This window comes from Wickerhamomyces anomalus (genome assembly GCF_001661255.1).
Source record: "Wickerhamomyces anomalus NRRL Y-366-8 unplaced genomic scaffold WICANscaffold_4, whole genome shotgun sequence".
Lineage (NCBI taxonomy): Eukaryota > Fungi > Ascomycota > Saccharomycetes > Phaffomycetales > Wickerhamomycetaceae > Hansenula > Hansenula anomala.
In genome coordinates this window covers 1,990,501-2,016,305 of record NW_017567113.1, presented here as the reverse complement: position 1 = coordinate 2,016,305, position 25,805 = coordinate 1,990,501, and the positions used below count along the sequence as shown (strand labels likewise).

The 25,805-nt window shown below is 33.5% G+C and overlaps 10 protein-coding genes across 10 annotated transcripts; 3 read left to right on the top strand and 7 right to left on the bottom strand.

Moving 5' to 3' along the window:
- Nucleotides 1–94: 94 nt before the first annotated feature.
- Nucleotides 95–472, bottom strand: QCR7 (ubiquinol--cytochrome-c reductase subunit 7; the record flags this gene model as incomplete). Its single annotated transcript, XM_019185826.1, has 1 exon — nt 95–472. The coding sequence occupies one exon, from the start codon at nt 470–472 to the stop codon at nt 95–97; it is 378 nt and encodes a 125-aa protein (XP_019038673.1).
- Nucleotides 473–1,130: 658 nt separating this feature from the next.
- On the bottom strand, nt 1,131–2,972 carry WICANDRAFT_85017 (uncharacterized protein; the record flags this gene model as incomplete). Its single annotated transcript, XM_019185825.1, has 1 exon — nt 1,131–2,972. One exon carries the CDS (start codon nt 2,970–2,972, stop codon nt 1,131–1,133), a length of 1,842 nt encoding a protein of 613 aa, XP_019038672.1.
- A 4,254-nt stretch (nt 2,973–7,226) lies between these two features.
- On the bottom strand, nt 7,227–8,891 carry WICANDRAFT_56196 (uncharacterized protein; the record flags this gene model as incomplete). Its single annotated transcript, XM_019182773.1, has 1 exon — nt 7,227–8,891. The coding sequence occupies one exon, from the start codon at nt 8,889–8,891 to the stop codon at nt 7,227–7,229; it is 1,665 nt and encodes a 554-aa protein (XP_019038671.1).
- Nucleotides 8,892–9,432: 541 nt separating this feature from the next.
- PBN1 (Pbn1p) lies at nt 9,433–10,794 on the top strand (the record flags this gene model as incomplete). The annotated part of the gene is made up of 1 exon (XM_019180466.1): nt 9,433–10,794. One exon carries the CDS (start codon nt 9,433–9,435, stop codon nt 10,792–10,794), a length of 1,362 nt encoding a protein of 453 aa, XP_019038670.1.
- On the bottom strand, nt 10,789–13,354 carry SPB1 (27S pre-rRNA (guanosine2922-2'-O)-methyltransferase). Its single transcript, XM_019186467.1, has one exon. The coding sequence runs from the start codon at nt 13,076–13,078 to the stop codon at nt 10,826–10,828; it is 2,253 nt and encodes a 750-aa protein (XP_019038669.1). The 5' UTR covers nt 13,079–13,354; the 3' UTR covers nt 10,789–10,825.
- A 614-nt stretch (nt 13,355–13,968) lies between these two features.
- On the top strand, nt 13,969–15,474 carry WICANDRAFT_32699 (uncharacterized protein; the record flags this gene model as incomplete). Its single annotated transcript, XM_019181997.1, has 1 exon — nt 13,969–15,474. The coding sequence occupies one exon, from the start codon at nt 13,969–13,971 to the stop codon at nt 15,472–15,474; it is 1,506 nt and encodes a 501-aa protein (XP_019038668.1).
- Nucleotides 15,475–15,684: 210 nt separating this feature from the next.
- Nucleotides 15,685–16,569, bottom strand: KAR4 (Kar4p; the record flags this gene model as incomplete). The annotated part of the gene is made up of 1 exon (XM_019180650.1): nt 15,685–16,569. A coding segment is annotated over one exon (885 nt), but the record flags the coding sequence as incomplete, so codon positions are not given.
- A 720-nt stretch (nt 16,570–17,289) lies between these two features.
- On the top strand, nt 17,290–19,487 carry WICANDRAFT_106227 (uncharacterized protein; the record flags this gene model as incomplete). Its single annotated transcript, XM_019180465.1, has 2 exons — nt 17,290–17,529; nt 17,592–19,487. The coding sequence occupies 2 exons, from the start codon at nt 17,290–17,292 to the stop codon at nt 19,446–19,448; spliced, it is 2,097 nt and encodes a 698-aa protein (XP_019038666.1). The 3' UTR covers nt 19,449–19,487.
- A 60-nt stretch (nt 19,488–19,547) lies between these two features.
- On the bottom strand, nt 19,548–21,896 carry WICANDRAFT_32181 (chloride channel protein; the record flags this gene model as incomplete). The annotated part of the gene is made up of 1 exon (XM_019181926.1): nt 19,548–21,896. One exon carries the CDS (start codon nt 21,894–21,896, stop codon nt 19,548–19,550), a length of 2,349 nt encoding a protein of 782 aa, XP_019038665.1.
- Nucleotides 21,897–22,829: 933 nt separating this feature from the next.
- WICANDRAFT_85010 (uncharacterized protein) lies at nt 22,830–23,912 on the bottom strand (the record flags this gene model as incomplete). Its single annotated transcript, XM_019185824.1, has 1 exon — nt 22,830–23,912. The coding sequence occupies one exon, from the start codon at nt 23,910–23,912 to the stop codon at nt 22,830–22,832; it is 1,083 nt and encodes a 360-aa protein (XP_019038664.1).
- Between the last annotated feature and the right edge of the window lie 1,893 nt (nt 23,913–25,805).

Here is a 25,805-nt window from a genome sequence, read left to right as displayed (position 1 = left end):
TTAATGCCCAACATTTGGTTTCTTTATCATATACAGTTTTTGTTTTTGATTTGTCTTCTTTTCTTGAATATATTAATTATAATGATTTTCCCACTTAGTTAACTTTGATGTTGTCTAATTCTTCTCTTTCGAAAGCTTCAGCTTCAATTTCTAAAAGGTATGGTAATAAATATGGAACATCATCTTCAGCTTTAACTTGTTCATTTTTTGGTAATAAATGATGAGTGATACCACATTGAGCAGCAGTTAAAGTTCTGAAATTTCTAGCATAGATTTCTTCTTTTGGTAATCTAGTTAAAGCTTTTTGAACTATTGGATGTTCATCATGTATTAAATCATCTAATTTTAAACCCATTTGTCTGTAACCAGCATATTGACAGAAGAATTTAGAAGCTGGAACAAAGATGGATTTCAAGACTGGAGTTCTTAAGATGAAGTCTGATGCTTTGGCAATAGAAGTGAAAGAAGCCATTGTTGATGTTGTGATTCTTTGTTCTGTTTTGATAAATGTTGTAAATTGTGTGTATTTGATGCGTTTTTTTCCTCGATTTTTAACAAATCTGTTTTTCCCGAAATTTTATTGGGTGAAATTTTGCAAAACGAATTCGCGAAAAGATTCAGTGAGCAAGAGTAGGGTAAATTCATGGAGATTGGATAATAGGAGGTTAGAAATGTTTAATTGATTAAATAAAAGGTATAATAGTAAGGCAAGTAGTTAATGACAATGGAATACTGCATTATTAGAGTTGTACTTCTTTTTAATGTTGCCTTGATCTTTTAAAATCTTCTTGGTCTTATCAAATAGATATATTAGATATTCGATATGGCCACTACTCTCTTTACAAATTTAGTGTAAAAGTCATGATTCTACCAGATGTTTCTACAAATGACATTGTAATAATTTAAATATGACCAATTAATTAAAACACTCTTGATTCTTGTTAAGAGAAAGTATAACATAAACCGGCGTAAACGAAATCATAAAAACCAAAAGGAAGGAGAATAACAGAGAAAGCATGACATGGGGGTATAAACAAAATAAATAAAAAGTAAAAGAATTGAAACAAACACAACCAGAATGACAATAAAATAAACAGGGACTTAACGTGAAAAAGATATCATAGAATTCTTCACTTTTTCAACCAATTGAAGAATTTCTTATGACCATGATGATGATGATGACTATTATTATCTGATGATGCATTCTGTTCCTTCTTTGGACTCTTTATAGTGTTCTTCTTATAACTTGTATGATTGACTTCAAATTCATTATCATTAAAATGGGTATCATTATTGGTATTGTTTTTATATGGTGATTGTAAATAATTGAATGAATTGCTTGAAGAAACTAATTTTGGTGTCATTGTAGTCAAATCTAATTCAGGACCTGGTTCACCAAAATTAAAAGGGGTAATTGTGGAATCTCCAATATCTTCATCAACATCACTTTGATTTTCATTATCAGATTCAAGATTTTTGATGATATTTGAAGATGATGATGAGTTTTTTTTATGATATTTTTTCAAATTTATTGAAGATAATAATGAATTTGATTTTTTGTGGATATATAATTTTTTAGATGATTTAGTTGGAGATGTTATTGTTGGTTGTTGTTGCTTTGAAAATGATGCTGTAGAAGAAGATGACGATGAAGGTGGTGAATTTGAAGTGGCAAAACATTGTTCTTGTTGAGAAGGTGGATCATAAACTTTTGATTCAAATTTAAATCTTGAAGGAGAATTCAACATTGAAGAATTTGTTGAAGAATTTGATGACATGATAAATTTGGAATTAAAACTTGAGATTGAAGTTTTATTTTGTAAATTATTTGAATGATTTGATGAATTTGTAATTTGTGATAAACTTTCTGATGATTTTAATGCATTTGATAATAATAATGAATTATTATAATAAGATTGATATCTTGCAGCAGTAGCACCACCACGACGAGTTGATTGATGTTGTTGTTGTTGGGTAGCATTTGTTTTAATTGATGTTGGTGTTGATGCAACAGAATTATTAACAGTTGCAGGTGATTGTAATTTAAAACTTGGATAAGAACTTAATGAATTTGTTGAATCATTTTTATTATTAGTTGATGGAATGTTGTTATTTGTTGATGAGGCAGAACTTATAGCATCTTCATCAATCATATCATCTTCTTCATCTTCTTCAAAAATTGCAGGATTTTTTTGAGCACCATTACTATTATTGTTATTATTATTGTTATTTGAAAAAACTTTATACTTCAAAAAATCTTCTAATTCAGGAGCAGATTCAGTTCTTCTATGCATCATTTTCTTTCTTGGAATTTTAGAATTCGGGTCATGAAGAATACCAGATGCTAAATCTAAATCAATCAATGCTTCAGGAACATGATATGGATTATTATTATTGTTGTTATTGTTTTTCCCATTATTATTGTTGTATGTAAACTGAGTTGTTTTATCAGGTGTGGCTTCATTTGATGATGATGAATTGTATTCCACTTTAGATGATGTTGTTGATGATTTCAATTCATTCTTCTTTGGCTTCATAAATGAATGAGCCCATGAATTCAATCTTGTATGTTTCTTTTGGGGAGATGGAGTTGAAGCAGTCAATTCACGAGAGTGATTCTCAGCTTGTTTTGACTTGTGATTTTGTTGTTGTTGTTTTGGTGGTGGAGATCTTGGTGGAGAAAATTCAGTAACATCAGTTATAACAAAAGAAGGGGCATTTATTGCTGGTAGATGATATTGTTTTTGGTTTAAAAAGGAATCCTTGGGTAGAGAAGTGGAAGATTGAACAATTTTTTGATTAGCATTTGGAGGAGCTCTAAAGAAATCCATACCAATAGCATCAAAATCACCACTTATAGCAGCTGACCTCTTGTGAGCATGTCCTCTTCTATGAGGAACTGGTTGTTGCTGTTGTGTATATTTTTTAGATTGACCATCTTGAGTAGTAGTAGCAGTAACTGTTGACAACATGATTCTTTCTATTCTTTTTGGTTTTGAAGTTGTAAAAAATGCAAGTTATTTAGGCTATTATTTAAATGCTAAAAAAGGATGTATAGGGAAGAACCACAACAATGCAAAAAACGGAACAATAAGATGGAAAAGAATGGACTGATTTGGGTTTGGATAATAGGTTCTAGACCTTGTTGGATGATGATAATAAATGAATGACTTTAATAAATGAGTGTGATGAAGCTTTTTTTAATCCTTTTTGCTATCTTGGATGATGGGTATTAACTTGTTCTTAATATAGCTTTTTTCCTTGCTTGTAAAAACACCAGGGTACTAGCGACTTCTTTTCACTTGCCAGTAAAGATGGTGTTGATGAGGGAGTGGATGATTTATGAAGGTGATGCTATATGCACTTTGAAGAAGAACAAAAAGGATAAGTTTATCTGAATAGAAGGTTTAAAAGTGTTTGGGATTGTTGTGCTCAAGTTTAATTTTGCATTTTTTTTTTCTTCCCTCGTTTCACAGCTGCTGCGCGAACCGGTTTTAGTTGTAATTTGTCGGATCGGCGTTTTGGCAGTGTCCGGATTGGGAAACTGGAGATTTGAGATGATTTTGAACAAGACGCTTTGAAAGAAGAAAGTGGGAAAGTGAAGATATTAACAAGGGAAAAGTGGTTTAATTAATAGAGTATTGAAATGGTTATAGAGTATCCTGTTCTAGCCTCATTTCGCCTGTGCTTTATTTTATTATTGCCAATGCACCGGGGGCTAAAAGATCTCGATTGAAGATTCTCTTTTCCACAAAACTCCTTCTTTGGTGCGGTGATCAACAAGTGCAAGTTGTAATTACTATTCCATAAGGGGAAACTGTGCTACAGATGATGGGACACCAAGGGGATTTAAGTTTCACTCCATCCAAAATGACTTGAGTGGACCAATCCTCCTTGTATCAATCATATTTATTCCCATTTATTCCCTTGTGTTGTTGAACTACTCTTGAACAGATGTTCTCTAGTCAAAGGCGTTTCGTGTTTTGTCATGAGGCAGTTCAAATGTTGAGGCTACGCCTTATCTACCAGCTAGATCTAGTGTGTAACGGTCAAGACTCAGGAACTGCTATCAAAAGTATTTGGAGGCACTACATTTATTTAACCACCTGAAAATCTTGCCATTTCATGCTATTTTTACGCTCAAAATGCTCATTAATTTTCTTCCCTTGTTTCAAACTTGAATTAATTTTATTACGGTGTGTCCCGCAAACCGGTTTTTGACACCCTGCTGATTACGTAACACACGCGAAAAAAAAATAACGAAAACTGTTATTTACACGGTGGAGTTTGGCAGTGTGATGAAATTGGGAAAAATCAACAACAATAACAACAACCATCACTAGTATTGGCTTAACAAACAACCAAAGCTGTGATAATACGGTGGAACTGGGTGCTTAATTAAGCTGTTTGTTGCTGTGTTGGTGATTAACTTCGATGGTTGTGGTGATGGACATACTACTAGTTAATAATATTACCAGCGGTTAAATAAGTGCTTGTTTGTTGAAACTACATGACAAGGAGATTGGAAATGACTATATGTGGTGTGCTGATTAAGTTCTGATTACTTTTAGTGAGTTTCCATGGATTTTATGTGATATGGTGCTCTAGTTAGCCACTTTGTGGACCACCAATTGATTGATGTACTTTGGTTCTCAAGAAAGCTGTACCAAAACCAAACAACACCACGAAAGGCATATCTTTCTTAGTATCGGAAGAGCTAGTGCAGTTCAAATATGTGTTGTTGATGTGCTTTCTTTACTGATGTTTCGTTTAGTGGACTTACCAGATCATTTTGTTGATGCATTCCGTTTAGAATTCTACTACTACATTCTCAAACAAGCAAAAAAATCGATAAAACATTCAATTTTTTTTTTGACTTGACCAACTCATTCTCATAATAAAGTGAGATATAACAGTCAAAAGGTTTCTCGGGAACCTGTTAGATTAGACCATGGATCGCGGTGTTTGGGTCAGGAAACATGATGCTATGTTCAGGGACCACTATGTTTGGGACAGGGAACACGGTTATTGGGTCGAGGAAAACAATTGGACCATGGAACAAGGTGATAGATTGTTTCTCGTTTTAACATTTATGATCTGTGTAATACTCATTTTGTCGTCCCAACTACGTAACAGACCAACAGTAGAGGAATGGAAAAGATGCACACAAAATCTGAGCAAACAAATGAATATAAATACTGATCTCAGAAAACAGTTGACTAGATTTAGTGAACGTGAGAAAAATTATAAATTTTATTTGGACTCATTGCTAGGCATTGAAGAAGATGAATTCGGGAACATAAAATTTTTAGGACATCAAATCAACCTTAGTGAAGAAGGTGACGCTATTGGGAAAGAGCAACTAACAATTGAACCAGATCCAGACAACAAGTCAAATTCCCCATCGTTCATACCTGAAAATGTTTATGATTCTGTTCCAGAAACTATACATGTTTACTCTGAAGTCCCCTTGCCAAAACTGACAGGCGATACCAGAAGTCAATCTTCCAACAAGCCAAATGAACCAACTATCGATGTGAAAGGCGATACCAGAGGTGAATCTGCAAACGAGTTGAATGAACCAATTATCGATGTGAAAGGTGATACCAGAAGTGAAACTTCAAACGAGTTGAATGAACCAATTATCGATGTTGGAGGTGATACCAGAAGTCATTCCCCAAAGAAGCCAAATGAACCAACTATCGATGGTAAAGAACAGTCCCCAAATCAGGAGAAAACAAAATTGGATGTACCAATACCATTTCTTCAAAAATTCAGAACTCAAGCTCAAATTGAGAGAGCACCAAGAATCTTCAACTTGATCAAGAAATTAAAAAATAATAAAACAACCAAACCATTCCAATATACCTCAGAATACAAGAATCTTGTCCGCAAAGAAGTCCAAAGAAAATGGGAAATGTTGGTTTGGCCAAGAAATGGTATTGAACCTCTATCACCATTTCCTGAATCTACCAAAAATTCAAATTATTTGCTCGATACTTCAGATCTTGATGATATTCATCTTATAGGCTATTTGAAACCGTATGAGATTCCAAATTTACCATGTTTATTGCACCCTCGACTTCCAAGTAATCATCTGGAACAATTTGGTGAAATTATTGAGACCCCACAAAACCTTCTAAAGCATTTGAAACTGTATGATTATCATCGTTCATTTCCAAAAACACAAGTTCTTAATTTTTCAATCAGGAAAGTTGAAGAGCTATTATCAATACTGGATAATAAATGTCAAATATTATCTGAAAAAGATGCCTTTGACAAAACAATCTTCAACAAATTTGATCTTTTAGCTACACCTGGTCTACCATTTTGCAGAACAATCCAAATGAAAGCTGATTGTTTGGATTGGATATCAACTAATTGTGAGACTTTATTAGAGTTTACGTTCAACGGTATTAAGAAACGTGTTTTCCCTCCTGTTTGCTTTGCCACCACTGAATCTTTGAATGGTGAAACTAAAACAGAATGGGTTTATCCTTCAGTCATAAATTTATTTGAAAGAAAATTCAGCACAGATATTTATGAAAAACTTTTGGACGCTAATTTTGAAAAGAGACTACCATTCAAATTCCCAGGAAAAGATTATACTGACATTTTGCAAAAAAATGGGAAATCTATATGTGAATTTGAAATCATTGATTTTCATCCAAGTATTTCCACAACTTTAGTTGCGATCTCTTTCAAGATTATTCAAAAATGGGTTGATTTTTCCTCAAATATTGATCCAGCTGATCCTGGTGGCTCCTCGGGGAGCTCTGCTTTTGATTTAGATAAAGATATGATTCCTGTTGACTTAGAACAGCTTTGGAGCCATTTAGTTCGTTATTTTATTCACACTCCAATCTTACTACCTAGTGGTCAATTGGCAAGAAAATCAACAGGTGCTGCTTTAGGATCTGAATTCACACTATTAATCTCCACTATCACTGGTTTAATCATTGGCACTTTTTGCATGCTTTCTCAAAATGTCGATGTTGATCATGATGGTGATATCTCAGTTTTTGCGTTTGGTAATTCTATATCAATATCAGTTCCAACTTCGTTCAGTATCACCCAACTGATTAAAGATACTGAGAAGATTGGATTCAAAATCGATAGTTCAAGTATCAGAATGAAGAAAAATTAGTGTGACTTGGTTTTGGAAGTGACTACATGGTTGTCACATTTGTATACAATATTAATTCAGTTTATTATATTATAACACTCTATTTACGTTTCGAGACTGTAGTGCCTTGCTCCAAACTATTTCCTTCTTCGATGATGAGTTCAGCTTCACCTTCATGGATATCCCTAGGTCTTCCATGCTCTTTTAAATACTTTTCATCATCTCTCTTGATAAGAATCCATGAAGTTGCAGTCAAGATTAAACCTAAAACTGAAATACAACTTTCAAAAATATAACCTTTACGGAATTTTGGTGCATCATCTTGATTGAAAACAACTAATGAAATCCAAGCAGTAAAGATATAACTCACTAAGTTAGTAGTAACAACCAAAAAGTTTCTTTTCATATCATCATAAGCCATGTTTTTATTAACCCAACTGAAAATCATACTTTGTCCACATGAAGAAACAATATTGTAGAAAAAGAAACAAAACCATTTGAATCCAACATTAATATCCCAAACGGCCAAAGGAGCATAGGAAACGATACCAGATATAAACATAAAGAACAAGAACCACTGAGTCAAATTGTTTTTAAAATAATCATTAAGATAAGCACAAATAATTGCAAATCCAATACCACCACCATTTATACCTGTTGGATAAATATTATATTGGTAAGGCGTTAATTTTAGATCCATCTTCATCCAAAGTTGGAACCCATTAGAGCTATAGGCAACATTAATTAAACGGAAACAAAAGAATAACCATGGAAACACCCAAATATGCCATGTGTTGAAGAAAGATTTGACTTTCTTGAAAGTATAAGGTTCTCTGGTGTTTAATTGCGCTCCAATTCTTCTTCTTCTCTCTAAGGCAACAAGCTTATCATCTTTACTGAAATACCAAGCGTTTGTAGTTGATGGTGTGTTTGGATCAGCAAACAAGGTATAAAATCCGATAGGAGCTGATATAACAGCATCAAATATGAACATCCACTGGAATGGTTTCCATCTAGATCCTTCGGTGAATGAAGCATGTAAGATTCTTTGCTGTAAAGGACCAGAAACAAGACCTGCAGCAGTACCTGCACAATTGAACAATGTTGATCTTTTGTTCAATTCTTTTGAAGAATACCAAGAGCCAATCAAGTATTCTAAACCAGGAAAGTACCCAGCTTCAGTTAAACCAATTAAGAATCTGATAGCATATAATCCACTCATTGACTTTGGTAAAATCATCAAGATAGTTAAGAATGCCCAACAGATTTCTAAACCTGCCAAATAATAACGAGCAGAAATTCTATGAAGGATTAAATTTGATGGAATCTGACCAATTATATAACCGATTGTCCATAGTGTATTCATCAAGTTATAGTCATTCCCTTTCATGTGATAATGTTCCTTCATACCATTCACATAAGCAGTTGAAATGTTTGATTGGTTTAAAGTCTTGATGAAATATCCCAACATTGCAGAGGACATTAAAAAGAAATCTAGTTTGAACAAAAAGCTTCTTTCTTTAGGATGCTTATCAGCAGAGTCCCATAAGAAAACACTAGCCTTATACCACCATTTTGAACGACGCTTTAGTTCTTCTGGAGTTAGATGAACTGTTATATCAATGTATGGTTCATCCTCGTCTCTGAAATCAACTTCACCATCAAGTTTCAAATGACCATTTGATCCATGGTTTGAATCTGTATCTGAACCAGCAACCAAGTGGTCAACTTGTGAGTGGTAATCATTCTTATAACCAAGTGCCATCGTCACGAAATCAACCCGAGATTTGTACTGAAAATGCTTAAATCTTGATCTAAAGATATTCTCCTGGCATTCTTGGTCTTTTTATACTCATGTAATCGCAGCTATTGTGAATGTATAACCAGTGCTACCCTAAGTGGCCGTGTATGAATCAATTGTGGTGTCTCTATTTTATAACTGCGGCTTCAATTGTAATCATGGCTTAAAGCAGTCAAGCAACCCAGTCTCGATTATAAGTGCAGAACCCCTTCATTATTGAGCTTTGAAGATATCTCAAATAGTGATTCAAGATCTAGTGACACCCTTTGTAACCTTCCAATGACCAAAGAGTTGTTTGATACACCATGGCTTGATCAGAATGGTTTAAAGCTGTCTTTTTCAAAGGGTCTTCTGCTGATCCACAATTTTTTTTTGGGGGTCGCGATTCGCGAATGCGTTTTGTCGCGAATGCGTTCTATGGTGATTCTTGAAAACGGGTATAAACAACTGAAATTCATGAGTATCAATCAATTGCTCAAGTTGATTCAGAAACAAATAAGAAACAATGATCAAGCAAAGAATCACACTATTATCCAATTATATTGAGCAAGAAGCTGACACTGAAGGGCTCGAGTTTTCAGAAGAATTGGTCACTGTCCCCAAGTCAATCTATTACTCAAGACAAGATAGAGTGACAATCCCTATAGAGCATATTACCCCAGATCTTGCTCAACAGTTGAATACACTAGGGAAGCTTCGGATACAATGGAAAGCTGCTGGAGCTCATCCTTCAGAAATATTCCAAAACTTTAATCAACAAGGTCTATATATACATCTAGTACCATCAACTTCATATTATCAGGAATCAATAGATATATTAAGTCAACAACTCTCTACATCATTAGGATTGGAACCGTTTGATAATTCAGATTTCATTGTCACTGCTACATCAGCTACCTATTATTCAAACTCATCAATTGAAAACATAAAATTGACTCAATTCCTCAGCTCCTTAACACAATTGGATCAACAAGATATCAACAACATCGAAGACTTTGAATTAAACTGGGATAAAGAATCAGGGTTGAAACTTCAATGGGTATCATCACCATCAGATTTCAAGATCTCCAAAAGCACTGAAATTCGGAAAGAATTAGCCATTTTACAACCAAAAGATTTAGTACCAGATATCGAATTAGCAGGTATAAGAACTGTCTTGGGACAAGACTACTTACCTCCAACAAAGACATTAATTTATATCAAACCAAGACATTTCACAACCAAAAATACCATACACTATGAATTACAATCACCAATTGGTCTACACCCAACTCTTAAATTGAGTGATCTAAATTATACACCACCAAGTGAAAATTGTAAACTATTTTGGGTTTCCACAGTTGATAATAGATTAATATTTGACAAGTATCAATATGATGAAAAGAAATTTAAATTATTACAATCATGGGGAGAAATAGACTTAGAGGCACCAGTTTGGAAAGTTTCAAAATTCGGTTCCATTCAATTTTTAGAAGTCTTGAATAAGACAAATTTAGAAATGACTTATCATTCAAGATATATTGAACCTTCAAGTGATGGCAAAACTGTGTTATTAACTCCAAATGTCTTTTACGCATGTGATTCACCTGAATTGATTGAAGATCATCAACTTATTGAAAAGAACCCATTCGATAGCTATGGTCTTGGTTATGAATCATTTTTCGATAAAGATACAATTTTTTTCCATTTTGAAAATGAACCTAAAACTTTGGAATTCAATATTCCAACTGCTAAAGTGGAGGATTTTAATAGAATTCAATTAACAACACTAAGTGTTGTGTCAATTGGTACTCTTTATTTATTATACAAACTTTTCAGAACATTCACTACAAATACGCCTGTTTCATCATCCAAAAAAAGTGCATGAGTAATTATTAATATACAGAATATATATCCTCCTATTTCTTGTGTTTCTTAGCAATACGTTTCAATGCTCTTTGTTCATTCTTCATGACACCATCCACCATCTTATATTTACCTTTAACACCTTTAGGTCTTCCACTTAAACCTCTATTATTACCTTTAGCGAAAACATAAGTAACTTGAGGTTTGGTCTTTTGCTTTTTGGTTAACTTCTTCATTAATTTAGAAATTTCCTCAGCTTTATCACGTTCAGATTTATCACTATCTTCATTAATAATATCTGATTTTTTCTTTAATTTTTCTAATCTTGCCATTGCTCTCATCTTCTTACGACCTTTAGCTTCAGCAACTTTTTTAATTGGTCTTGCATTCAATTGTTTCATTTTTTCCTTTATAGCTAAAGCAGCCTCTTTGGTAATTGGTTTACTTATTTTACTATGTCTTTTTTCATCATCAATAAACCAATCTGGTAAACCTTCTTGGTCTCTGAAAGCATATCTATTGAACCCATCATCAACTAGATCATGTTTAGTTCTTTGTCCTAATGCCAATTGATGAGCTAAAGTCATAGCTTGTGCAGTGGCAATATCTACATCTTTTTGATGATTTCTCAAGTTAACGTCATCATCATCATCAGAATCATTGAAATCATCTTCATCTTCTGATTCACGAGCAACAACTTCGAAATCAGAATCAGAATCCATTTCTTCATCAGAATCATCAGATTCAAGACTTGCAGTAGTGGATTCTTCATTATTGGATGATGCAATTGGAGTTGGTTCTTGTACTTTTGGAATTTCAGATTCAACACCATCAAAGATTGAATTGCTGAATAGTAAATCAGCTTTCTTACTCAACCCACTTTTGGTATTTTGTGGTTTTAATTTTGCAATCAAATTATTGATGTGTTGATCATCATCACTATCACTGATATCTTCATCGTCTTCATTATAATCTTTAGTTGTTGTAGCTTCTTCTTCTTCCTCATCACTTTTAGCATCGTCTTTAATACCATCCCAAGCTTCATCATCTTCATCACCTCTTGCCTTTTTAGCTCTAAATTTGGCATCCCTTTCGGATCTTCTTTCTTGATAAGCAGCATACATATTATCTAATTGGGCTTCTAATTCATCAACTTCATCTTCTGAACCAATTTCTTTTTCATCATCTGAACCAAATTGGAAATCATTACCTTGATACAATTCATTTTGATCGAAAATCATTCTTCTTTTACCACGAGAAATATCATCCAATTGACCAGTTTTTTCAGCAGTTTTCAAGTTGAATAAAGAATCAGCACCGATTGAAGCAGCTTCAATACCAATATCTTTTGGAGTCAACATATTCATTTGCATACGAACAATTTCTTTTTGTTTTTGTTCATTCTTTTGACGTTTTTCTCTTTTTTGTTTTTGTAATTGTCTTGAACGAACTTGATCCAATTCTTTATCGATTTGTTCCTCTTCATTTAATGGTTCCACTTCCACTTTAATTTCTTCTTCTTCTTTATCTAAGTCTAATAATTTTCTTGCAATTTTTCTCCATCTTAAAATCATTCTAAAATCTTTTTTACCCAAGACTCTTAAATCTTTAAAACATTCTAATAATTCATTTGTTGTTTGTTTTAATTTTCTAACTAATTTCCAATCAGGATCTTCTTGATCAATTATGAATTCTGAAGTTTCACCCAATATATCAATTGGATTTTCATCTCTAACAAATTCCATTATTGGCATGGTGTTATGTAAAATATAATTACCTTCTTCATAACCTTGTCTACTTCTCTTCTTTTTCTCTGGATTGAAAACTTTTGCTTCGTTGTTTTGTGGACCATCAGCTAATTCTTCAAAGACTTCCTTTGGGTCTAATAATCTTGGATCTAATTTTTTTGGAGCTTTGAAAGTTCTACAAACAACAAAGATTTCTGCAGAAACATTTCTTGAAGCTGGAGGTTTTGTTGCTTCAACTTTTTCGAATAATTGTTGGAAAACCCACATCAATTTGTTATAATCTTTTGATCTGAAAATTTTAGTAACAAAAGTACCACCTGGAGCTAAATTTTCCACAGCTAATTTTAAAGCTTGTAAAGTTAATTGAGATTGAGTGAAAGCATCTTGAACCCAACCAAGACCAACATTTGGAGCACCATCATGTAGAACAGTATCTGCTTTCCAAGTTTTCATGTAACCTCTTAATCTGGATCTACAATCTTCTGTTGTGATATCTGATTGGAAAGTGATACAATTTGGCATAGGTTTGATTGGGACAATATCCACACCAATAATCATAGAGTTGACGGGACACAAGTTTGAAGCAACTTGACACCAAGAACCTGGTGCAGCACATAAATCGATAACGACTTTTGATTTTTCAAGGAAATGACCAAATTTTTCATTAATTTGAATGATTTTGAAGGAAGAACGAGCTCTATAACCCTAAGAGATGAAGATGTTAGTATATATTCAGAGCAGTTAAAGCGGCTATACCTACTTTCTCCTTAGCAAGGAAATAGTAACGATCCAAACGACCTTTAGCATTTTTCTTCTGAGTCTTTGCCATTTTGATCTGGCTTCAGTTGCTTTTGAACAAGTTGTTTTAGTGGAATAATGCTTAGCATTAAGCTCATCTCAGATAAAAAAAAAATATTGTGCATAAAAAAATTTAAAGTGGTTTCGCAGGGTAAACTTCGCGGTGATTTGGCTAAACGAGTGTGTCAACCAGGAACACAAATACGCTGATTTGAGCTGGTTTAACAGGTTATGGGGATTATTTGATAAGTTAAATCAGTTATTTACCAGATAAATTTGGCATTAGCATTTTAAACCACGGAAATCTGACCATTATGAGTGTTTCTGGTGGCATTTCCTGTTGAGACTTGATCTGATATTAACACCACCAATAATTGCTCAAACTTCTCATAAAAACCACCAAATGAACCACAATTACATCCATAACACATTAATCTATATTTGCTTCAGCTAAAGCTACTCTCTCCCCTTCAAATCACCCATTCACTACCGTCACAGGCAGTGTCCTTACTGACCCATCGACACTTGGCAGTTTCACGTTGATTCGAAAAAAACTCGAGATCGCTCACTGAAAAAAAAATAAAACGTTGTCCTTTCTTTCCAACTTGTGCCAATTCCAACGACATAGAATACTCAATTATCCTTTAATCATGGAATTCATGGGTATCAAGTACACGCCTACTCCAAAGGCTGACCCACAGCCAGTGTCTTCCACTGAATGTGGTATCAGAACCACTGATTATCCAGCTATCAAGAATGCTCCATTACCTGCTGATGGTCCAGGTACTAAAAGTTTCTCAAATTTAGCACTTTTATCTTTCATTGTTTTGATCCCATTCTATGTTAAATACAAATTGGGTGGTGGTTTTAAAACTTGGTTATTCTTTACTCTTTTATTTGTTCTCCCAATCTTGATTGCTTATTGGTCTTTCACTTCAACTTATTCTCCAAGATTAAATGAAAAAGTTAAATTACCAAATAGAGGTGTTGAATATTATTTGGAATTCCATGATGAAGAATTAGCTAAGAAATATTCAGGTCAAAACAAAGTTCCTTATGAAACCTTCCATGAATTGTATTTTGCTGGTAAAGTTAGTTTCAAAGGTGATGCTCTTGATGTTTTAGAATATAGACATGATTGGTTAAGTTTTAGATTCACCATTGGGTTATACAAATATTTCCTTTTCGGTATGATCCCAGAAGTTATTATGCATACTAGATCTCAAGATGAAGAACAAGTTCGTGATCATTATGATCGTGGTGATGATTTCTATGCTTGGTTCTTGGGTCCAAGAATGATTTACACTTCAGGTGTTATTTCTGATATCACCAAAGAAGAAACTTTAGAGGAATTACAAGATAATAAATTAAAAGTTGTTTGTGATAAAATTGATTTGAAAAAAGGTGAACGTTTATTAGATCTTGGTTGTGGTTGGGGTACTTTAGCTACTTTTGCCTCAAAGGAATATGGTGCTCGTGCCACTGGTATTACATTAGGTAGAAACCAAACCAAATGGGGTAATGAAAAATTAAAATTACAAGGTATTTCACAAGATCAATCCGAAATCTTGTGTATGGATTATAGAGATACACCAGTTCCAGAAGGTGGTTATGATAAAATTACATGTTTGGAAATGGCTGAACATGTTGGTGTTAGAAAATTTGGTGCTTTCTTACAACAAGTTCATGATATGTTGAATGATGATGGTATTTTCTTTTTACAATATGCAGGTTTAAGAAAATTCTGGCAATTTGAAGATTTAGAATGGGGGTTAACTTTAATGAATCAATACATTTTCCCAGGTGCTGATGCTTCAACTCCATTGGATTTCGTTGTTTCTAAATTAGAAGGTACTGGTTTTGAAGTTGTTTCTATTGATAACATTGGTGTTCATTATTCTGCAACTTTATGGAGATGGTATAGAAATTGGATTGGTAACAAAGATAAAGTTGTTAACAAATATGGTATTAGATGGTTTAGAATTTGGGAATTCTTCTTAGCTCACTCTACCATCATTTCAAGACAAGGTTCTGCTACTTGTTATCAAATTGTCTTGAGAAAAAACATCAACAGTTATCATAGAGTTGAATACATTCCAAAACAAAAAGGTTTATTAACTCCAATTAAGGAAGGTATTGTTGATTGGTTCAAATAAGCTGACTACAAGCTTAAAAAATATGTTATATAATATGCAAATTATTAAAACAAATATAAATATAGCAAAAGGAAATTGAATTGAAAGAAAAAAAATCATCATAATCATTCTCACTATCATTATTTAATGAGCATTAACTGTAGCATGGTTGTTATTATTGTGATTGTTATTATTATTATTATTATGTGAATGAAGATTTGCATTTCTTGGAACTGGACTCTTTGGTCTAAGATTCTCAATCTCATTATCTTGAGGAACATTTGTACCAATTTCGGTAATTTCATTTTTATAACGCAATGGTTCAAAATTGTCAATTATAATATCTGGACTCATTATAACCCAACCACGTCTTGGTTTAACGGGATTATTATACCCTGATCTGGATGGAATAATATGTAATCTTCTATTAGCACTACTGAAATTTTCAGCAACTTTATAAATATGATTTGGAACAACAAGATTTTTATTATTATCCTCTTCATTTTCAATATTTAAATCAGTATCAACATTACAATGAATTAAATGACCATCTGTGGATCTTCTAACAGTACCAGTGATACACATCCAACAATGCCATTGCATTTTTTCAAATAATGAATCATCTTCTATACCATCTCTATTTGGATAATATGGTGAATCTTTATTAACTGGAACGAAAACTAATTCTTCAGATCTTCTGAATTTTTTAGCCCATCCATCACTATTTAATAATCTTGTCAATTCATTAATTTTTTGTGCAGAAGCCCAAATAAATAAAAAACCTGGTTTGGAACATAATTTTTCTAATGGTAATTGAGTTAATAATGGGTAAATGAATTGGTTTTCTGTTAATGATCCAATCATAATAACATCAAACACTAATTTATCCTTATGGATCCATTTGTTTAAAGTTGGAACCATATTGTCAATATCAACACGAGATCCAAATGGTGTACACGCATAAGCTTGTGTCTGTCTTTCCTTCAATTGGAAAAGACGTTGTAATTTTGGATAACCTTCAACTGGATTCTTAACATTACGAACAAATTTTGAAGGTAATTCACCAGTATGGATATAGTTGTTTGAATAATCATTATCTTTGAACTTCTTTTGTGGATTTGGTTTTTGAATATGTGGACGACGTTGTTGTATTTGTTGTTGTGAATGGCCAGATCTTGGAGGTGTTTGCCTTCTCATTGGTAATTGTTGTTGTTGTTGTTGTGATGATTGTTGATGCTGAAATCTTCTAGGATACATATATTGTTGATCTAATGTAACAGGTGAGCTTGTTGAAACTGTATCATTCCATATATTTGTAGGTGTGGTGTTGAAATTGTTGTAAATTGATGGTTGCTCCATGAAATAGTTGATATTCCTTTGTTCTTTTGAATTCTGATGATACTTTGAATCACCACTTCCCTGGTTTCTCTTCATGGTGTTGTTTCTATCAAAATGATATTGTTTCTCACTCATCTTTTGCCAATACTCCCTTCAACAATGAAACCAATAGCTTATTATATTATAAGGATACCTCTGACTTTATATACCAACGATGATATATGAAACCAACCAACAAAGCACAAAGAAAAAAAAGCGCTGCTAACCACCCTTCAGCCTATTATTCACAAACAGCGATCAAACAGCCGATACACGTCTCTTTGCCTAAGCTCAGCGTTGCTTCAAAAGTCGATGATTGCGTGTGTTTCATAGTTTCTCAGATTCAATTGTTTGGCGCCAAAAACGGTCAACACTTTCGCGAATCTGCCAAACGCCGCGTGCACGGTTTGTTTACAAAAACGAAACTGAATCACGAATTTTGTTACAACTTGATACAAAATGGGCAGAATTTTACATTCTTTGGGTCTCGTTGAGATTATAGTGCTGAGAGAAATGTCGTTGAATAAGGGAAAGTCCTATTTGGCAGAGTTTTGGCCCTACAGCACTGCAGAAGCGAAGGAGCATTATGCCATCTCTCGTAAAGATGCTACAAAGTCTAAACGTCCAAGTCAATCAGATGCTACATTTGATGAGTTTGCTGGTGTTTTCAAAAATCAGCTCTTGGAGTTTTACACAAGCGTTTGTTTCATACCCTGAATTACTATCATACTCCCTGAATAGGGCTTAACTAACACATATAGAAACAACGAAAATTGAACCTGAATGTCCACGATTTATACAAATATGTTTTTCAAGACTATTCAAGAGTTTTCAAATTGTTAGATAATGGAACTATCCTTTTGTTGGCACATTGTGAGTTGAAAAACTTATCACCAAAAGATACACCTTATATACTTGGGATCTTTGAATGCCTTTTGAATGAAACAACTAAACAAAAGCACTTTGATGATACGCACTCAAAAGATCAAATTCCATCTCAAGATGATTACTTACTGGTGATGAAACCAATCGGTATACTATTGATCAATCATCTCAAATACAATAAACTATCCACTGATAAGCTTGAATCCGTTGCTACTTTTACATGCAAAGTGATTCAACATTGTTTATCTACAACTGCTCTATTGGACGCATGGTTTGATGTGGCTTTGAAGGAACCAGATGTGGTATATCTACTATTCAAGAATAGACTTCCAGCCAATTGCTTTCCCCCTTATGAAATAGCTAAAGATTTTTTGTTTATGGGCGATTTGTTATTTCAAATATCAAAAGAGGCACTTTTATCCATTGTTTTAGCATCTGGTTTCAATAAAAACTTGGAAAATTGGATCTTGATGAGTGAATTCCCCGGATTGGTTATTACCGGGTTGTTGTCGAATTTCAACCAGATCTGTTATAATGAGATTTTACTAAGCAATTACAAAAACGATTTTGATGAAATCTTACTGGAGAATGAAAACTTTAAAGAATTTAACGAGTATATCAAATTCATTATGGATATATTGTCTTACTCAACTCATGATTCAGTTAAAATAGTCTTTTTGAATTGTTTTCAATCAAGATTTATTAACCCAGTTTTAGAGTACTACTCTTTAAATGATACTTATCATGTCAACATTATCTTTTTGCTTTCACATACAATCAACCAGCTCATTAGCATCCCAGAATTTTCAAGATCATGTCCAATAACCCAATTTATTGTGGAGGAATTGATCGAGAAATGCATTGACACTTCAACCCCAAATAAGACTTCATTAATTGACATTTTTAAAGATGCATTGTTACAACCGACTGAAAATACCATATTGACTATATCATCGTTCAACTTGCTAAGCTCCTTTTGTAAAGCAAGGCAGGTCTCTTTGGTACTGAAGCTTTTTGGATTTGAGCCTTTTATTGTTGATATAGGTGCTTGTGTTATAAAAAGTGATTCAAATACCAACGATCTATGCAATCTTGTTAAGTTGATTGAACATGGAGAACCATCTTATAAAACTGTTTTGGTTGATAAACTCGAAGAAGGTTATACATGGATATATAAAGTGGGTAAGAATGGAGACCCTCAGAACCCAACATCCTCTAGAACTTGGCTCAAATTTGACTTTTCTAAAGAATTGCCATTGCTTATCTTGTCGCATTTTGTTAGATTTTTCACAAATCCATACACTGTTAACAGATCACTTTTGAATCTTTTGAAGTGCATTACATCTTTTAATCATGGAAAGATTTTTGATTTTGTTTTAAATGATACATCTGGACCAACTGAAACATTCTTTTATGAAATATTCACTTTTCTATGGGAATCATTAGAAGACTATTCATCGAAATACTATTGCGGAAGAGTGGTTGCTCCGATAGTAACACCAACATCCCATATTCTTTATTTATTTCGTTCATATGATAAAGTTATTGCAGATAACTTGGAGGAGTGGTACAAACAAGGCGCAAAGAATCCTATAAAGTTGGAAACTTTAGCTCTAAATATGGAGCTTTTCAAAGGATTTGTCATAGATTTGTACTCCATTCATAAGACAAGAAATCTTGAACATCGTGTTTTCCAAAAGCTTGAAACTTCAAAGTCTCATGAAATTAGCTAGCATTATGTAGATATTTATATTACAATTAACAAGGATATCATTGGTATCATTTTTTATTCGTAAGATCATTAATATGAGCAACATTAAAATCAGCTCGAGCTATAATATCATTCTATCTCGACAATAGTCTATAAAAATCTTTTTGTGAACAAACCCTATGAAATGACCATCTTCCAAGATACAAATGTATCGATTCCCTAACTTTGTGAAAATTGTTTCAACTAACGATAATGGAGAGTCAACATCTATCATTATTGGGTAGTACTCAATAATCTTGGTAAAATCACATAATTTTTCCAAAAGTATCATTGCAACATCTTCTTGACTCAAGTTACTTGTTTCCAAAATATGAGGTAAATCAACCTCCAACAAGTCAACAGTCAATACCGAAGATTCGCCCAATGATTCAATTTCAGATGAATTTCCCTTATGGTTGACCAACTTGATTTCAATATTATCAGATTCAACATCATATTCTTCACAAAACCTTGATATCTTGTCTAAAGCAAATTCTAATTCAGGAGCTGATATCATACCAACTAGGTTTCTTTCGTCTTTGACAATTGGAATACAACCATCAACCATCCCTTTCAATTGAAGTTCTATCAAAAGTACTCTTAATTCTGTAGCTTTTGCAGAGCTCCTATTTGTGACATCAATATAAATACTATCACCAATACCATGAATCAATTCTTTTAGATCAGTATATTTAGTAAAATCATGCAACTTTTTGTTAGCCAAAAATGGGAAATCATTCTTAAATATCAACAATTCATAAAGAGATCTTGGTTCAATTGCGTAAGCAACCCAATTTGCAACAGCAATACTTATTGAAATTGGTAAAACATAAGTATAACTGGATGTTAATTCAAAAATGATTGTTGATAAAGTGATATTCATTCTTGTAACCCCAGCCATAAAAGCACCTGCACTAATCATTGCGTAAATACCAAAATCAATACAAGGCGATGTGCCGTCACAGATAGTATTCAAAAAGAAAAACTTTGGATACAACATCTGGATATATTGAATTGACATGGAGAAGATTCTACCAAATAAAGCACCAACAACCATTGAAGGAACATAAATACCAGCAGGAACTTTCAATCCAAAAGTGATTGAAGTTAAAACAACTTTTATAAGAAAAGCAATTGACAACGTATAAAGTTCCTGTGGAATGTTACTGAAATCAATTGGACACAACCCTTTATCACCAGTATAATCACCAGATTGGAAACAAGGAGAGGCTAAATCATAGAGTAATTCAGTAATTGGTGATTTCGTATAAGGATTTGAAAATGTCAACAGCCCTGTTAAGCCAGCAATCAATAAAACTTCATTTATAGGATGACCTTTAATGAATTTCTTAGACCTAAACCATTTCCCCCACCAAACACTGAATTTACAAAACAATGCACCATAAATACCACCGGCAATACCAATCATAACGAAAAACACCAGCTCGATAGGTCTCCAGTCCGAAGTATAACTAACTTCAAAGGGAACTGTTTTTCCAGTCCCATAAGGATTCAAAAATCTCAAAAACAAAATACTCATGATAGCACAAAAAAAAGTTCTGAAAAGTTGATTTCCTGGTAGATAATAACTAACTTCTTCTAAACTGAACAACACACCACCTAGTGGAGACCCAAAAGCTAAAGCAACACCAGCACTTGCTGCGGCTGATAAGATTTGACGACGCTCTAGTCCACCATTGTTAAACTTTTTGAACATTCTGCAAAAAATATTACCAACACAAGTAGCCAAATGAACAAAGGGACCTTCTTTACCTAATGACATACCTGAAGCAATTGCAAAGATTAATGCTGTTGATTTAGCAATTAATGTATAGGTACCCAAAAATTTTCTAATGATAAAACCAGAAAGAATCGTTTTAACTTCAGGTACACCAGATCCGTATGCTGAATATATTGTTCTTTGTGGGGTATACTTCTCATTGTGCTGTCCATCAATCACAGCTAAAGGATTTGTTGTCTTTGTAGTTAGTGTAATTTTAACCGAGAAGAAGGCCAACAATATTGATAACAAAACATAGAGAATAAAATCCAACTCAACAATGTCATTAGCTGGTGTATATTGGAAAACTTCGGGCCATAATTGCCAATCAGAACATGAATTCAGTCTACCTGACAGATTTGTTGGGTCTTTCAAACAGCACATAGACTCACTCAAGAACCAATTTGATTTACAATAACCTCTTCTCAAATCAACCAAAGTGCTCTCAGCTCTATCAATCAGGTACGCCACTAGTGAAAATCCTAATGCTATCAAAGTAATAAGCACCCACCCTTGGGATTTATCAAGATGTCTTTCATAATTTCCTTTCCATCCTTTCAATTTATTCAACTGATGTTGCCTTTTGGATTCTTTGATAGTATCATTAACCCAATCTATTGAAGTAAAATCATCATAATAATTCCTACTCATTGGAACTTGCATATCTAGTAATGAAGAGTTATTCACGAGCAAGTCATCACCATCGTTATCAGCACTTCTAACTTTTTGTATACCAGCATCTGTAAACGCTCTATTCAGTTGTGGTCTTGTGTTGATACTATCGTAGTTGAAATGCGAATGTTCATACTTGGGGGTTGAAATCAATACTGGAGATCTAATGTTTTGATTTTGAGTGGAGCTAAGCAACGAATCTGAAGGAAAATGCTTTAGGAAACTATCATCGTTCCTAGAAGATTCCAGCCCTTTTGAGCTGATTATTTGGGTGATCTTTTGATCTGTCTTCGTCCTTCTCATGCTCGATAATGGTCTCAGTAAAGCAGTTGTTTCATTTGTTATGGAGGCTGTTGATGGCGTTCTGTTGATTGGGGCTTGACTCTTGGACCTTTTCTTGCCTCCAGGTGATTTGGGCTTCTGGATCCTCTTGCTTGGGTTATTTGACATGATGATTAACTCGGAACCTCTTAAGCTTCTACTTTAATCTATGTGGTTAAAAGGTAAAAGGTGAAGGTTAGTATGGACTTTATCGCGCCTGCTGCTTATCAACCGTTTCAAATTCGCGAACGATACATTTTACTACTTTTTGCTACAAATGATTAGAATAAACCAATTAAAATACAAGTTAAAATAACTATATACTTTTTTTCTTCTCTCTTTTGCATCATGGAAAAACCAAAACTCATAACTCAATGCAAATTATAACTAACCTCAAACTAAAATCATCAAACTCCTTATATAACCATAATAACAATAATAAAATCAACGTGATAAAACCTTAAACTTCAGCTTGTGATGTATAAAAATAAAACAATGATATAAAAATAAAATAAAAAATATTATAGTACAAATGGTGGTGATTCTTTTCACCCAACACGGATATCTCTTTTTCTTTGTTTTCCTTCTTATCTATGAAAATCCATAGAAACGACCTTTCTCAAGATCCTCAATTGTTGACTCAATGACTTCGTCATCATCATCATCTTCAACCAATTCGATAGTGGCATATTTGATTAGATCCCAACGTTTCCAAAAAGCACAAGCTTCATCAAATGAATCAGATTCAATAAAATCTTGTAAATAATATTTAGCCTTTAGCAAACGATCTTTCAACTGTTGTAATCTAACACTGCTTGGTTGAGAGCTAACTCTTCTTTTTAACTCAAAATCACTATCATATTCAGTCAAATTTGTAGATGCTGACTTATAACCATCATCAACTTCGTCATAAACATCATCATTATTATCTCCGTCTCCTTCCTCATCTTCATCTTCATTGTCATCTGAAAAGTTTAAAGAAGCTGGAGTATTTGGTAAATGGTCAACGTTATTATAAACTTCATCTTCAGCATAAGTTGTAGCATCACAATAGCGAGCCCAAGCTTCGTCAATTGCAGTTACCAAATAATCAAAACAACGGGATCTTGCAACTTGATCACAATCAATGCTTGATCTTCTGATTTGACTTTTAGAATCTCCAGAAAAACTTTGTGATGTTATAGAATCACGATGATGAGATTTCTTTAACTCTGGGACAACAGATTCAATTTCTTTCTTTAAACTCTTCTTTTCAACATCTGAGTTACCAGCTGTTGATGGAATGGATCTTCTAGAACTATGATGTTTCTTAGATTCTTCCTCTTCTTCATCTTCATCAACATCACTATATTTTGAAACAGCATCATTCAGCTTATTATCAGCAAAACTCAAAGAACGCTTTAATGAAAAAGCTCTCTTTCTTGCTCTTCTTTGGTTATTCATATAACAAGATTCGTCTTGAGAATTATCTTCATCTTCATCAGAAGATTCACTTGAACTATTGTCATTATAAAGAGCAGCAATAGTGGCAGAGTTTCTTCTAGACAACATTGGAGACAAACATATTTTTTTGTTTGGAGCAAAGCTAACACCACATTGGTTTTGTATACCGAATGATTTTGTTCTTTTTAAATTGTTTTCATTCTTGATGATTGAAGATAATGGAGCAGCCATATTGGTTTTGTGTATGAAAAACTATGAAAACGAAAACCGGCACACAAAAAAAGATCCTTCACGAAAAACTACCCGATTAGGAAAGTTGACTGAAATTCTCTTTTTTACTTGAAAGGGGGAACGAAAAAAAACCACTGAGCAGCACAATAAAGGCGTCAGTAATAACTATGAACACAAAAAAGCGGTGGCAAAAAAAAAGCTGCTAGATATTGGATTTGACAAATGGTACCAGACCTAAACCAACTGAGAACAGACTTTGATTGTGTCGAGTGCTTGTGTTTTTGTGTTGTTGTTGTTGTGTTGTAAAAATATCTCTCAAAAGTCGCCACTCAAATTTAAAAAAGTTGCGAAATTTTCAATATTTTGTACGGTGGTTTTGTGAAATTTTGTTGTTGGGAGAGGTTTAAAAAAAATTTAAAGACAGAAGTCAAAGTTTTTTTAAATGAATTTTCACGATCGCTGGAATTTTTGAAAATTGGGGGCTCAACTCGCGATCTGATTGGCTGAAATTTTCAAAATTCCACGGCAACCAGAGCGGGTGACCCCCTACGTGCCGGTAGGAGCAGCACAGGTTGCTGGGAGGAACCTATTTTGCGAAAAACACAGCACTTCCAAAGAGAAAAGAGAAGAACAAATTTAAGCAAGCATTTTTAACACTTTTATATAGTAACTATAACATGAAATTTTAACAGCATATATTTCAAGTATTTGGCTATCTACTCATCTACTTTTTATTGTCTGCTCACTATTCAAATGTTCTGTTTTACAGTGTTGAAATTGTGGTGGCGACTTTCGTTCACGCCCCCTTTTTTTTGTACCTTCTGGCCAACTGGCAAATTTGGAAACTCATTTTTTTGCGCGATCTCAACCAAAAACGGAAGTCTTACGTTTTGACATCTACCTAATTTGTCATTTTGAATTGAACAAATCCGTTGCAAACTAAGAATCCAAAGTGATGTTACTGAATTATTTTCTTTAACCTTGGAATCATCAAGCGTTTGTGTTTATCTGCGAAAAGCGTGTTATTTGGTGTCAATGTATCTTTCGGTATAGAAGAATATTGCCATGGTAATTTACGTTGTGTAGAATCATGGCATCGCGATTTTATGAGAGGAAAAAAAAATCTTTTCAGATCTTTAAAAACTTTACCCACAACAACAATAAGATCTAAACAAGTCAAGTTCCAAGGTCCAACCCATAATTTCCAAATAGCCAATCTCAAGGAATTCGATTCTGTCAGTTGACTGAATCCAGTTGGGAACAAAATTGGGCAACTTCATTGATATTTCCTTGATGCTATTGTCCCCATCGCATGTCTTAAGTTGATCGATTCAGTTGAAATTATATTTCAGCAAATATATCGTTTTCAATGTGTCTTTATGCGAAGAATGAACCTTCTTGATGAGCTTCATGATATGTTTTATATCATATTGCTGTACTATTTTCCAAGATCAATCAAATAAAAAAATCCAATGGTTCTTAATATAGTTTGATGTTTCTAATTTGTTGATTGTGTTTTACAATTGATTGACTGGTATTTATGATATCAAGCGTTATAAATGTTTTGAACCATTTGGAATTGAATTAATCGTTATGAATGGCTGCTTTTGAGCATTTATCTAACCGCTCATGATTAGTTTGGTTGATCTACAATTTTTATGTTGTATAACGGTTTTTGTATAGGATCGACAATTGACTACAAGATGTTTTTCAACAGAACTACATCAATCCAAAAAAGCAATGAGGTATGTTATTGGAAACTATGGTATAAATCAATCAAACGGTATAGATAATAAAAACTTGAAACAATCATTAAAATAAATATAAAAACCATACACTTTTCATAGCTGGACAACAAATTAATAGAGAATGACAAAACCACTATTGCTTGAC

Coding starts and splice junctions, on each gene's coding strand:
- SPB1 (XM_019186467.1), bottom strand. CDS start 13,078: ATGATTATTGGTGTGGATATTGTCCCAATCAAACCTATGCCAAATTGT.